We start from the raw sequence: 14,856 nt of genomic DNA on the forward strand, positions 1-14,856 counted from the left end.
ATTGATATACATTTAATGTCAGTATCGATGGCTTGACTAAAAAAGAAAAAAGGTGGCAGCATGGAGTATATGTAGTCTATCTTGTCAATCTGTAGCTTGATTTTATTTGCTTTAGAGCATGGTAATATTTGGAAATTACTTTTAAAATTCAGATAAATTCATGTGCTGTACTCAAGACACTAAAATATGTTGTAGGAGATTATCAGATTTATAGAAAACTGTCAAGTTCACTTTAGGGAAGTTAAAGTTGTATCAAAATATTATAAATTAATATATAGCACATTTATTGGTGCCCTTTTTCTCTATATTTGTTTGTTGATGGTGGGGAGGCATAGAATTAATTTAGTTGATGAAGTCTTTTTTTTCCCCCAACCCAAGTTTGGTGGACTTTTACCACCAAAAGCACATGTTTGAAAATTGGTGTAACTCTGTTTATTTACTAGATTTCACTAATATATACTATCTCTGTTGTTGTTGTATGACTTAAGAGCATTAGTAAGCTAAGAGTATATTTTAGTAAAAATTGACTAATCAACAGTTATGGCCTTAGGAAGTGATAGTCAATTAAATACAGCTTAGAACAGGTATGAAATTATTGACTCAGTTGTGTTTTGAGTTCTTCCTCTCCAAAGTGCTGAAGTGTGTTTTAAAATTACTTAGCTGCATTAGTGGTTGGATTTGAGGCTTTTAACATGTTTTTCATCAGTACCTCTGGGAAAAGAATAACCAAAACCTTTAAATGTATGGTGCATTTTGCATTGCTGTATATTTGTAAATACTATGATGAAATATTGAAATGATCATGAGAGACGATAACCATTAAGCTTTTCTTTCAACTGTTAAAATTCACTAAAGGTTATCTTGAGCTGTGGTTTGTGAAATTGTTTAGACTAACACCTTCTTTAGTAATTGTCTCAGAAGTGCAGAAAATGCTTTAGGATAGCATGAATCTTCTTTGTAGTTTAGGTGGCTTCCTTAAGGATTGTAGTCAGTGTTTTAGTATGGAGAAAACTTGTTGGCTTTGACTAACAGCTGGGTTTATTAAAACAAATTAATTTCCTATTCTCATGGGTTTCAGCTTCTTTATACCTGGGTTATTAATTCCTATCAGTATATCTTTATGTACCTGGTATGTGATATTTTATTAAATGTTAAATAGTTTATAATTAGGAATGGATTATAGGCAAATTAAAACTCTGATATCTTTAAGAATTGTGAGATTTTTAGAATTACCCAAAGCATAGGTAAGATTTATATTTTCACTTCATTTCTCATTTTGTCTAATTTTTTTAACTGGTGAAAAAGTTTTATTCCAGGTGTTTATTAGATAGCTGTTACTACAAGTTAAATAATATGAGTTTATAGATGATGTTTGAGAAAACAAGAATCCAGATGTATTAGCAGTCATAAATATGTTTCTGAGCTTTTGTAAGAAAAATTGGACTCTTCCAGTTCTATGTGTATTTTCATGTCTAATTTGTTTTTAATTTAAAAGAAAAAAATTGTGACATACCAATTTAAGTTGAAGTCATAAAATTTTTAGATGGTAATGTTTTTATAGTTATAGTAACTTTAACTAGTTTTCTATCTAAATCATGCTGTTTAAAATCTTTGTGAAATTTAAATTTACATTATCAGTAAAAGTCAGTTTGTATACATAAATGAAAATAAAATCAAAGTGATGTTTACCTGTATACTTAAAATTTGAGTGTCTCTACTGTTACTGATGTTTTTCATGTGGGGTTTGAGTTCTGTATGACATAAAAATCCCCACCTGTTGCCGTTTTAAATCAGAGAAAATGGATTTGAGAAAAATAATACTAGTAGATACTTTTGAAAATAACATGTGTGATCTAAAGAATTATATATGGGGTAACCTCTTGCCTTTCTTCCTAATTTCTTTTTTTCTAGGGAGAAAAGTAACTTTATTTTCTTTTTACTAAATTTAATTACCCTTTTGAGATTTTTCCCTCAAGTAAGTGATCTAAAGGAAAACTCAGTTTAGGGTCTTGCCCCCTCATACTCTGGTGCTGTATCAGATTTCCAGGTGGCTTGCTGAGAGTGCTCTGTTGGGCATAAGAGCTGAGGAGTGAGATTTTGCTTCTGTTCCTTGACTAGGGCATCCCTCTGTTACCATCCTTTCTGATTCCCTGCTGTCTATCAACAAAGGTCACAACTGTGTTTTCCTTATCCCCTCAAAGCCTCAACTATGTGTACATCTTTCTGTGATAATTTTCTGACTCCTCCAAGGGCATGCGTTACTGTGAGGCTGTTTTAGGTCCATCTACCATTAAATCTGTCTCTATCTACTCTTCCTGTCCATTACTAGGTTTAGGGCAACTCTTTGAGTCTTGGCATCTCCCTGTGCTCTGCCTCGGAAGTGAGGTGTGGAACCTTCTGGACCAGGATCAAAAAACTTACCTGCGGTTTCTGCTTTTTTCTCTTTTCTTCCTCCTATTTCTGAGAAGAGTGGAGGGTATGACACATCCTCTTCTCTCAGAGGTTTACTTCTTCATGGAGTTTGATTGCTTTCCTTTGTATTGTCTGTCTGTTTACTTCATTTTGCTGGGAAGAAAAGGATTTTAAATTAGATGGGTATTTCCATTTATCCTTGACTTGGTTTACCTTAGTGAAAGAAATATAAGATCTCTATTTTGTTGTTTCAATATGCTGGCAATTGTGAATTTTGAGACTATGTATTTTGGACTTACGAGCCACTAATTTCTAAATGTTTGAAAGTTGTTGAATCATAAAATCACACATCTTTAAGAATTTTTTAAAAGGGGTATCGAGGGCCTAGAGATGTATAGTGATCTGTTTATGGACATATCCTGTTAGTGTCATAGTCAGTTTGAGAACATAGATCCCATGACTTCTTGTTCCTCAGCAACACATTGCTTTATCTTCTCACCTAGTCCTAGCCAATTACTACCCTCGAATGTTCTGACTGACTTTATATCTACTTTTCATTCTACTGTATATGTTCTGTTAGTATATTCTTGCTGACACTATTCATGAAATAGAACTCTATAACAAAATTATGGCAAACAGCCATTTCAGTCCTGAGGGCCATCTTGGGTTTTTCAAAACATGAAAGTAATAAATACTGGGGATAAAAAGGAGAAAGTAGCTGTGAAAGGATGAGGCTTAAAACTAAATCAGAATTTGGCATGACACAGAACAGTCTTCAGGGGTGAAATTACATGGAATTAAAAACTCTTCAAGGTGTTAGATTCAGAATATATGAATACTGCTTATGATAACAGTGGTAAGGTCCCCAGCACTGTCTTTTGTTTTGACCATTATAAAAGGACAAAAAAAGATTAAAGGATATTATGTAGGTGGAATATAAGGGCTCTTCAGTTTTAAGGAACATAAAGATGATGTATATATGTCTAGTTCTTTAAAAAATACACATACGCATGCATTGGCATTTCTCAAATCTAGCTACATTTCAATTCATGTGGGCCCAGCTTTATTGGATTAATGCGTATTTTATATCTGTTTTGAGAAGAGGCTTAAAAAGTTCATTTCTGTATATATTAATGGTTAATTTTCTTCTGAGGCTTTTCTAAGAAAATATTTATTTACTTTTTATTTTTGGCTGAGTCAGGTCTTAGTTGGGGCATCGGGGATCTTTCGACGCGGCACCCAGGCTCTTCGTTGGGGCACGCAGGCTCTTTGTTGCAGCACGTGGGCTTCTCTCTAGTCGTGTTGCGCGGGCTTGTCTGTAGCTGTGGTGCACAGGCTCCAGAGCATGTGGCCTCAGTAGTTGCAGCACGGGGGCTCTCTAGTTGTGGTGCTCGGGCTCCACAGCACGTGGGGTCTGTAGTTGCCGCACACAGGCTCTCTAATTGTGGGGCGCAGGCTTACTTGCCCTGCGGCATGTGGGACCTTAGTTCCCCAGCCAGGGATTGAACCCACGTCCCCTGCATCAGAAGATGGGTTCTTAACCACTGGAACACCAGGGGGCTTTTTAATGGATAACTTATTCATAAAGAATATATTAATAATTTTATACCATCTTTTGCTAATTCATATGCTAGTAAATTATAGTTTTTCAGCTTACAAGTAGTCTAGCCAAATTCACTGATCTCTTGTCTCTTTCTTAATCATTAATCAATTTTTGTAGAATGTGTGCTATTATTAAGTTTAGGGAGGTACTTAATTCCATCTTCCCCTCATTTGGGGTGATGCATCTCTTAAAGAAAGAAAAACAAAACCTCTGTCCTTGGTCTTCTTTGCTGCTTTCCTTTCAAACTGTTTCAGTTAAATTAGTAGGATATAATGGTACAGAACTAAAAGGGCAAGATAAATATAGATAGGCTCATTTAGTTTATCTAGAATCAAATTGTTGCTAACTTGTTTAGTTTACTTTTTAATGTCAACTATTTATGTGTTCATGGGGCTGCAATGGGTAGGCAGCATGTTTAACAAAACTTTTCCATTAAGATCTTTTGGAACTTAATTAATTTCCATTAAATCAATTTCAATTAAGTATGAAATTGATATGGGTGATGTTTTTCATAATTATTGTTTTAAAGAAATAACCTACTGAGTGAAATTTGTTCAGCTATTTTCTGCTGTTTTTTAGGAGTGGCAGAATTCTATTCAGAAGAATGCAGGCCTTGCTTTTATTGAACTTGTCAACGAAGGAAGGTAATCTATTTTATATCCATGTATATTTTACTTTAAAATGTTATTGTATTTTTGCCATCGGAACTGGTATTTTTGGTACTATATTGTTTTTGCAGTCAGTGATATAGTGAGCTTAGATATTAATTATTACAAATATTTCAATATTTAATCATTTTGTTCTCTTCATCGTTATGTGCTTAATGATAAAGTCAGTTCTTTGTTTTTCAGTAAGTAAACCTTTGGCAAAAGTATACTGATGATTCTATTAGCAGATATAAGGAAAACTGATACTTATTTGGGCTTCCTAGAAAATTCTATTATATTTGTAGAGCCAATAAATAGACTAATATGGTCTATATTATCTCTCCTATGTCATGGCCTGGGCATAAGGGAAGAAGAATTCAAGGAAAGAATAGTCAGTAGTAGGAAAGAAAAGTGAAGTACAGAGATAAAAAGAAAGATACAAGGAAAAAATAGATTTAAGAAAGTGAGAGAATTAAAGAGTAAGAATAAATTGAGGAAATGATGAGTGGACTACTTTGGGTCTGTTTCGTGTCAGTTGATTTTTTCTTTTTTTAAAAAATAAATTTATTTATTTATTTATTTTGGATGTGTTGGGTTTTTGTTGCGGCCCACGGGCTTTCTCTAGTTGTGGTGAGCGGGGCTACTCTTCGTTGCAGTGTGCAGGCTTCTCATTGCAGTGGCTCTTGTTGCGGAGCAAGGGGTCTAGGCGCGCAGGCTTCAGTAGTTGTGGCTCGCGGGCTCTAGAGCACAGGCTCAGTAGTTGCGGCATGTGGGCTTTGCTCCGCATGCATGTGGGATCTTCCTGGCCCAGGGCTCGAACCCGTGTCTCCTGCATTGGCAGGCAGATTCTTAACCACTGCGCTACCAGGGAAGCCTGTGGCAGTTGATTTTGGATTACTTGGACTGAAGACCCAGGGTATAGATTAAAAGGTGTGATTGGCTGTCATTGGAAATAGAATACTGAACAAAATTATTGTTTAACAATGTTTTTTATACTGTTCTGTCTAGAGTTGAGAGACTGACACCATCACTATAGGAATAATTTGAACCAGTAACTAGGAATTTAGCCTCTGTCTCATTAATGTTGTAGAAGAGGGTACTGTTAACTTTACTTTATAGTAAATGCTACTAAAATTATTTCACTCAGTAAATAATTATAGGTGCTCACAGACTAGTGTTGAATACAAATAAATAAACCTGCAACTAATGCCATATAGTAAATTCTGTGCTAGAAGTATTTACATATAGGTTATTAAGGTAGGAATGTGAAAAAAGAGAAAGACTACACAATTTAGTTCAGAAGAATTAGGTAGAACCTCCCCAGGGAAACATGATTCCTGAGATGTATTTTCAAGGATGAGTAAGGTTAGTAATGTAGACTTTGGAAAAGTGGGGATTATGGATAAATTGGAGGACATATGTGTGAAAAGCATTCTAAATAGAGGGAATAGAATATCTGAAGATACTGTGATGTGGGAAGGTGTGTATGTACGTGTGTGAGTGTGTGTGCATGTGTATGTGTGTGAATTGTTGGAATAGAATTGGTTATCTGGACCATAAAAGGTCTAATGTGGTGTATTTGGATTTTCATCTAAAGGCAATGAGAAGCCTTGAAAGGTCTTAAGAAAGTATTATCATTGTGATACTTGGGTTTTGGGAGGATAACTAGCAGTGATGTTTAGGATGGGTTGAAGCAGAGGAGACCTAATTGAAATCAAGAACAGTAACAAGGCTATTGCAGTGATCTATATGAGAAACAGAGCTAAATTGTAGTCTGGAGTCTGCAAAGTGTTGGGAAATCAATAAATATTTCTCAATGAGTGAATGACTAATAATTTAATCTTACTTTTAGCAAAAATTTCAAAGTGCTTATTCATCAAAAAAATAACTCTTTGGCTGAATTTCAACACTGAGGTATTAGATGCTTTTAAAGTTTATATATAGAAAAAGAGTTAGTGAGTGCTGTTAATCGAATATGTATTTGTTCTACTTAATGCAAAACACTGATTAACACTAGTTCTTTTTTTTAAGAGAAGTGGTTATAAAAGTCTATTTTGCAAATGAAGCAACTGACAAAGAATTAATCTACAAAATTTACAAGCAGCTCATGCAGCTCGATATCAAAAAAACAAACAACCCAGTCCAAAAATGGGCAGAAGACCTAAATAGACATTTCTCCACAGAAGATGTACAGATTGCCATCAAACACATGAAAGAATGCTCAACATCATTAATCATTAGAGAAATGCAAATCAAAACTACAATGAGGTATCACCTCACACCAGTCAGAATGGCCATCATCAAAAAATCTACAAACAGTAAATGCTGGAGAGGGTGTGGAGAAAAGGGAACCCTCATACACTGTTGGTGGGAATGTAAATTGATACAGCCACTATGGGGAACAGTATGGAGGTTCCTTAAAAAACTAAAAATAGAACTACTATGTGACCCAGCAATCCCACTACTGGGCATATACCCTGAGAAAACCATAATTCAAAAAGAGTCATGTACCAAAATGTTCATTGCAGCTCTATTTACAATAGCCAGGACATGGAAGCAACCTAAGTGTCCATCAACAGATGAATGGATAAAGAAGATGTGGCACGTATATACAATGGAATATTACTCAGCCATAAAAGGAAACGAAATTGAGTTATTTGTAGTGAGGTGGATGGACCTAGAGTCTGTCATACAGAGTGAAGTAAGTCAGAAAGAGAAAAACAAATACCGTATGCTAACACATATATGTGGAATCTAAAAAAAAAAAAGGTCATGAAGGACTTAGGGGCAAGAAGGGAATAAAGATGCAGACTTACTAGAGAATGGACTTGAGGACACGGGGAGGGGGAAGGGTAAGCTGGGACAAAGAGAGAGTGTGGTAGTGTATATATTGACATATATACACTACCAAATGTAAAATAGATAGCTAGTGGGAAGCAGTCGCATAGCACAGGGAGATCAGCTCGGTGCTTTGTGACCAGGTAGAAGGGTGGGATAGGGAGGGTGAGAGGGAGGGAGACGTAAGAGGGAAGAGATATGGGGATATATGTCTATGTATAACTGATTCACTTTGTTATAAAACAGAAACTAGCACACCACTGTAAAGCAATTATACTCCAATAAAAATGTTAAAAATAAAATAAAATAAAATAATGAATTTATAAGCTGAAAAAAAAGTCTATTTTGTTTAGGTTCTACTAAGTCTAAATGCCCTCCATTATGCAAGTTAGTGTTACAGTTAGTAGATAAGGCAACATACTCTTGTGATTAATAGTTTTAGCTTTGAAGTTAGCCTTGGGTTCAAGTTTCAGCTTTGATATATGGGAAGTATTTTTACTTCTGTGAGCATCCGTTTCCTCATCTGTTCATTCAGCCAATATTTATTATGCACTGACTGTGTACCATGACTTGTCCTTGGTTCTGGGGATACAGCAATAAACAAAACAGATAAGGATTCTTTTTTTTGTAGATCTTACATTTGAACAGTCATTGGCAGACTATGAACAATAAACAAAATAAGTAGTGGATTATATATGAAAGGTGGTAAGTTGTTTGGAAAAAGATAATGTGAAGCAGGTTGAGGGAAATGGTGATTTTTAAAGGAAATATAAAGGTTTGATACCTTTGTAGAGTAGTTTAAATAGAGTGGTTATATTACAGATCACTGAGCAATTGACATGTAAGCAAGCACTTGAATGATGTGAAGGAGTTAAACATAGGGGCATGTAGGGGAAAAGCATTCCAGTCCTAGGGAACAGCCAGTAAACAGATGAAAGCTTCCCTGGCATATTTGAGGAATGAGGCTAGTATAGCAAGAATAAGTGATCATAGTGGAGAGAAGTAAGAAATGAGGTCAGAGACACAGGGCAAGATTTGTGTAGAGCCTTTGCAATTCATTCTGCAGGAGATAACAGTCATTGCAGGATTTTGAGTAGAGGAGGGAGACAATCTGCCTTATGTTTAAAAGGCTGATTTATGTAAGAATTTAAGGATAGAAGCAAAGAGATCAACTAGGGCACTACTGTAGTAACTCTAGTTAAACATGATGGTGTTGCGGACTAGGACAGCAGCAGTAGAGGAGGTAAGAAGTAGTAGGATTATGAATATATTTTGAAGGTAGAGTTGATAGGATTTACTAATGGATTGGATGTGGATTGTGAGACAAAGCTAGGAGTCAAGTATTACTCTTAAGAATTTTGGCCTCTGCAGCTGAAAAGATGGTGTTTCTATCAACCAGATGGAAAAGACTGTGGATAAAACTGTTGTTGGGGAAGATCAGGAATTCAGTTTTGGAAATACTGATTTTTATATCTCTAGTAGACATCCAGGTAGAGGCAGTTGTTAATTATTTCTCCAGACTAGAGATCTAAACTTGAGTGTTATAAGAATATAGATGATATTTAATGCCTTGAGATTAGATGAAATCATTAAGGTGGTAGGGTGATGACTGAGATTTGACCACGGGCTCAGAAGTTGTTTCTGACTTGGTCAGGAGTAGTTTTGGGAGAGTGGTGTGGAAAAAAGCCTATTTGCAGTGAATTTAGAAAAGAAGAAGAGAATAAAAGAAGAGGAATTACAGAATGTGTATAAACAGTTCTTTAGAGGAATTTTGCTACAAAGGGGAGCAAAAATAAAATGGAGTGGGGGGAATAGAGTCAAGGGAAGTAGGGTTTTTAAAAAATGAGAACAAGAGAACAGTTTCATGGTAAGGAGTGGGGAAATTAATGTAGAAGAGATAGGTGAGAATTTCTGGAGTGATGTTTTTAAGTTGATTTGAGAGTGGGTGAATTTGTATGCAAATAGGGGTTTGGCTTTAAAGTAGAGCATGGATGGGTCTTTTACAGTAACCTGGGAAGGCATTTTATGTAGTTGCAGAGTCTGGGAGGTAAATATGGAAGTAGAGTTAGAGTTGGGTTTCAGTGGGTTTAGGTTTTGCCAAGTGAATATGGGGGAGAGAAGGCCAAGGGAGTCTCTTTGTGCTAGAGAGTGATTGTAATCATTGACCACAGGATTATGATTATTAAGCTAGGTAAAGAGGAGAGTGACTGTAAAGAAAACGATAGGATGGATGGATTGGAGCTCTAAGGACTGTTAGAGTTGTGATAGTAATAGAATGAGTGAGCTATAAACATGAGAGGTAATAGTTTAGAGAGTGGAGCAAGTAGAACCAAGGCCATTCAGTTATTGGAAATGATGAGGTCTGGCATATGACTGTGCAATAAATGGCTGAGGTAGGGTGGAAGACAAGCTCGGAGGAGGAGAGGAGTTCAGGGAACTGTCAGACCAGGATCTCAGTCAGCTTGGAATCTCATGTTTGTAGACTGTATCGCTTACCATCCCTCATCAGTGGTGTCTCTACATACCCCCAAATAATTTCCATTTATTTCTCATTGCTTTTAGTTTTTGGATCACTGTCACTTTCTCCAACACTGTTCTTGTAATAATTCCTGGTGCTTTTACCCATACTGTGGCATGTATCAGTATTTTGTTCCTTTTTACTGATTAATAGTATTCCATTGTACAGGTATACCACATTTTGTTTATCCCTTCAGCAGTCAGTGAATGTTTGGATTGCTTTCCGTTTTTGACTGTTATAAACAATGCTTCTATGTGTGTTTGTGTACAAGGCTTTGTGTGGACATATGTTTTCATTTCTCTTGGGTAGATACATAGGAGTACAATTGCTTGGTGGAATGGGAAGTCTGTGTTTAATTTTTTAAGAAACTGCCAAGCTATTTTCCTAGTTAGCCTAGTAGGTATCTTACCCTGGTTTTTGTTTGCATTTCTCTAATGGCTAATCCTGTTGAGTGTTTTTTCAGGTGCCTTCTTTGGGAAAATGTCTGTGTACATCTTTTGCCCATTTAAAAATTTCATTCACTGTATGAGTTGTGACTTTTAAACAGTAATTTATATATCAGTATTTCTGGATATAAATCTTTTCTCATATACATGATTTGCAAACATTTTCTCTCAGTCTGTGACTTGTTCTTTCATTTTCATTGAAGAGCAAGTTTTTAATTTTGATAAAGTACAATTTACCTATTTTTTCTTCTATGGATTATGACTTGTTGGCAAATTCAAGAAATCTTAGGTCAAAACAAGTACTAGGGTTTTCTTTCTTTTTTTTTTTCTTTTTTCATCATCCCACTGATGAGGGATGGTAAGCGATACGGTCTACAAACATGAGATTCCAAGCTGACTGAGATCTTTTCTTTTTTTCTTTTTCTTTTTTCTAGAAATATTTTTTCATCCCTAGAAATTTTGTAGTATTAGCCTCTACATTTAGGTCTGTGATTCATTTTGAGTTAATATTTTTGTATGGTGTGAGATAAAGGTTTAGCTGTTTTGGATCTTCTACATAGATAGTCATGCCATCTCTGAGCAGAGATATTCTTAGGTGTTGCTTACCAATCTGTATACCTTTTATTTCCTTTTCTTGTCTTCTTGCTTTAGCTAGGATTTCTGGTACGATGTTGAAAAGGGGTATCCTTGTCTTATACTGATCGTAATGGGAAAGTTTCTAGTTTCTCACCATTAAGTATGGTGTTAGCTTTTGGATTTTTCCGTAGATATTCTTTGTCAAGTTGAGGAAGTTTCCTTCTATTCTTAGTTTACTGAGAGATTTTATCATGAATGGGCGTTGGATTTTATCAAGTGCTTTTTTGGTATCTGTTGATATATCATGTGATTTTTCTTTTTAGCTTGTTTATGTATGATGGAGTACATTAATTGACTTTGGAATGTTGAACCGACTCTGCATACCTGGGTTAATTCCTGCTTGGTCGTGGTATATAGTTCTTTTTATAGTTGTTGGATTTGGTTTTATTTGTTGAGTTTTAGAAGTTACTTGCTTGGGCTTAATTTGCAGAATTTGTCTCTCTTGTGGCAAGGTGTACTTAATATTGTTGCTAAGCTGTTTTAGAATTCTTCTTTTTTTTTTTGGTCTGGCTTTTAAGGGGTCACCCCTTTTTTTCCATAGCTTTGAGGTCAGTGAATGATTGATCAGAAGTCTTTCTGAAACCTTTGACCGTGTATGGCTGGTAGATCTGCATTTGGTTTTGATGGACACATTTAAATTTGAAGTAGTTTTCATCCTCTAGCTTTTACTTCTTGTTGATCTTTTTCGAGTCTGCCCTGTATCTGCTCAGGGACCCAGATAGCCATGTGTGAAATTCTTATTAAGCTAGTTTATTTCCAGGATCTCCCTCTCTAATTTCTGGTTTGTTCTCTGGTCTCCTGCTCACCCTAACTTCAAATGTAATCTCACTCTAGGAGAGCTATAGGTCTTTCCAGTTTTCGGCTTGGCATGCATTTTCTTCATTTTCTGTCCTCTCTTTCAAATCAAGTCATCCATCTCTGGCAGTGAAGTTGCTGGTTTCCATAAGCAGCCAGAGACCGATGGAACTACCACACCTGTGGTGTCTGGGCGGGGAATTGGCAGAAAAGATTGCCACAGACTTCGTTTGTTCTTACTTAGTGTTTAGCACATTTTTGTGAATAAAATTATTATGGATTTTGTTGTTTGCTTTTGGTCAGTTTTCAGAACACTGAAATGATTTTTATTCTTCAGTTCTATACTTGTTTTTCTGGGAAAGGATTTGTTGGACTCTTTATTTCACCATAGCTGGAAGATCTACCCCCAGATCTTTACACGTCTGATTCATTATGATTTAAGTCCCAGTTCAGATGTCACCTTGTCAGAGAAGTCTTCCCTGAAACCTCTTGCCCAGGTTATTTTTACCTCATTTTTTAAAATTTTTCTTAAAATTTCTTGAATTTCTTAAAATTTTTTCCCCATATCTTTTATTCTTTCCCCATGTTTTGTCTTTATTGTCTGTCTCCTCCTGTACAGTATATGTTTAGTGAGGGCAGTCCCTCTGTCTCTCGCTTATTGTTATATCCCTGGCTCCTAGAGAAGTGCCTTGCAAAACCAGTAAATATTTGTGTTTAATTGATAAGATACTTTCAGCTTAAGTATATTGTTTTTATAGTTTTTATTTCAATGATTTATATTTTTCATGTAAATAACATACTTTCTTAAACAGAAATTTGCTTTATACAGATAATCTTGACAATAGTCAAGTGATATTTCTTTGAAGATTATTACCAAGAGAAAAGAAAATACATATACATATAATAAATATGTTACATTAAAACTTTGTCTTGTGAAGAAATAAATTTTATGTTCTTAAATATTTTATCCAGAACAGCTGATTCTTATTATTTCTTATTGGAGAAAGAATTATTTGAATAACTTATTTGTTTTTATATCACATGTAATTGTAGGTTTTGTAATAACTTTTTCCTGATTTCTTATCTATGTTTATCTTACTCTGTTTGGATTTGTTTGCCTCCTGTCATTAGGAACTGTCTTCTTTACCTTAGTGCTTAGCCTATAGAAAGTGCTTCAGCCTTTGTCTTTTAAGCAGATGTTACAAAGAAACTGTGGTATAAAGAGAACTAACATTCTTTAGTGCAATAGTGGAGGTAATATTTGAAATTTTTATTCTCTCTTTCTTTATAGAGTAGAATATATTTTAAAGGGACAATTTAGAGATTTATTTTTCTGAAATCAGTAGGTTGGACTTTCCTTTTATAAATATTTAATACATTAAGGTTAAATGAGTTTACATAGCAATGGATGTATTTGTGTAGCAGTGTTCAACTACTGGACTTAATCCCGGGGCAGGAAGAATAAGTAATAAGGGTTTTCTTTTCACTGCAGAGACCAACCGTTTTTTTTCTTTTTATGTAAGTCTGACCTGACTTGACCCCATTTATAGAGTAGCTGCCATAAATTTGGTCCTTGATTAATGTTTTATTAGTGTAAATAACATGTAGACCTTTACAGACTGAGAGAGACTACAGCATAGGGTTTATCAGATTTGATGGGTATCATTAGCAAATCAATTAACTTAGGTCAGACATAAGTAATTGTTGTCTGGTGGAAATGTTTCTCTTAACTTACCTATTTAATTGATTAGATACTTCCTCTGTAAATACATTGTTTTGATACTTTTGAGATGAATTATTTGTATTTTTCTTGTAAACAACATTCCATTTTAAACAGATTTTTTATAGAAATAAAATAACCAGTAATCACTGACATAATCAAGTTATGTTTCTTTGGCAGTTTTTACCAAGGCAAAGTAAAATATATAAACATTAATAAGAGATATAAGTTTTAAAAAATTACATTTCCACATTTTGTGAGTAGTAACATTGTTATTTCTGGATCATAATTTTTGTTTATGGATATTTTTTGATATATTGAATCATCATCATCAATTGACTTTTCAGATATGCAAATAATTGATCTAAAAGTGTTATTTGTTCTGAAAGACACAGGTTTCTGTAAACAGTTTTAAATTCTTTAAAGAATATTAAAGCATTCTTTTAGAATGTTCTGTGATGCTGTGGCACCACATTAATAGGGAATAGGAAAATCTGTTCTAAGTTCAGGCGTGGTAAGTAACATTATTATGTATATAGGGCTTCAGTTGATTTATTTGTGTACTCAATTTCATTTTATGTTAGTTGCTTTTTCTTTCCCCTTAAGGTATATTTAATTGAAAAATGAGTTTAATTAAACTGATTCCAGTAGAACTGTTGCTTATATATTTAAATTAAAGTCTTTATCAGTGAACCTTAAAAGTCTTTTCTCATTTGGATAAAGGGGTTTAGATTTCATATTTTGCCTTTCTTGTTATTCCTATTATCCCTTAATGGTTTTATTGATCTCTCTTCTAAAAATTTTAGTATCTCAATTTGGGTGTTAATTTTGCCAGCAGAAATTGATCCAGCTGCTAGGTAGCCTTCTTTCTTCCTGCCAGCCTGCCTGCCATCCATCCAACAAATATTTTTTCGAGTATTTTAAGCCCATGATGTTGTTCTCGGCAGTTTTGATCAAGGTAGCTGCTCTGTGAGCATTGCTAAGTCTTATAACTTCACTTGTTTGACTTGTGTTAGAAGGAACAATGTAATGGATAAATATTGATCATCTTGCACATTTTATATATTTAGGTGGTCCTGTTTTTGTTTTTATACTCTAAGATTCTAAAAAATCAGTGCAGATTCCCTATAAGTAAAATTTTTAGAGCTTAAAATGTCAAGGGATCCTGTCTTCGTTAAGCAAATTTTTAATTTGTCTCCTCATTTATAAAGTTGAAAAGAGACATGATTCTATTGGCCAAT

The 14,856-nt window shown here is 34.8% G+C and overlaps 1 protein-coding gene across 4 annotated transcripts in view; it reads left to right on the forward strand.

Annotated features, from left to right (window-relative positions):
* Positions 1-14,856, forward strand: part of LRBA (LPS responsive beige-like anchor protein) — a 748,688-nt gene that overhangs the window by 239,765 nt on the left and 494,067 nt on the right. For all 4 annotated transcript variants that reach the window (XM_022599722.3, XM_022599721.3, XM_022599723.3 and 1 more), the window contains one exon: positions 4,595-4,659. In XM_022599722.3, coding sequence (XP_022455430.1) covers positions 4,595-4,659 — 65 coding nt within the window. The remainder of the gene's footprint in view (positions 1-4,594; positions 4,660-14,856) is intronic.

This window comes from Delphinapterus leucas, chromosome 5 (genome assembly GCF_059928025.1).
Source record: "Delphinapterus leucas isolate spDelLeu-1000000601 "Yukka" chromosome 5, BTC_Dleu_Yukka2, whole genome shotgun sequence".
In the NCBI taxonomy this organism is placed as follows: domain Eukaryota; kingdom Metazoa; phylum Chordata; class Mammalia; order Artiodactyla; family Monodontidae; genus Delphinapterus; species Delphinapterus leucas.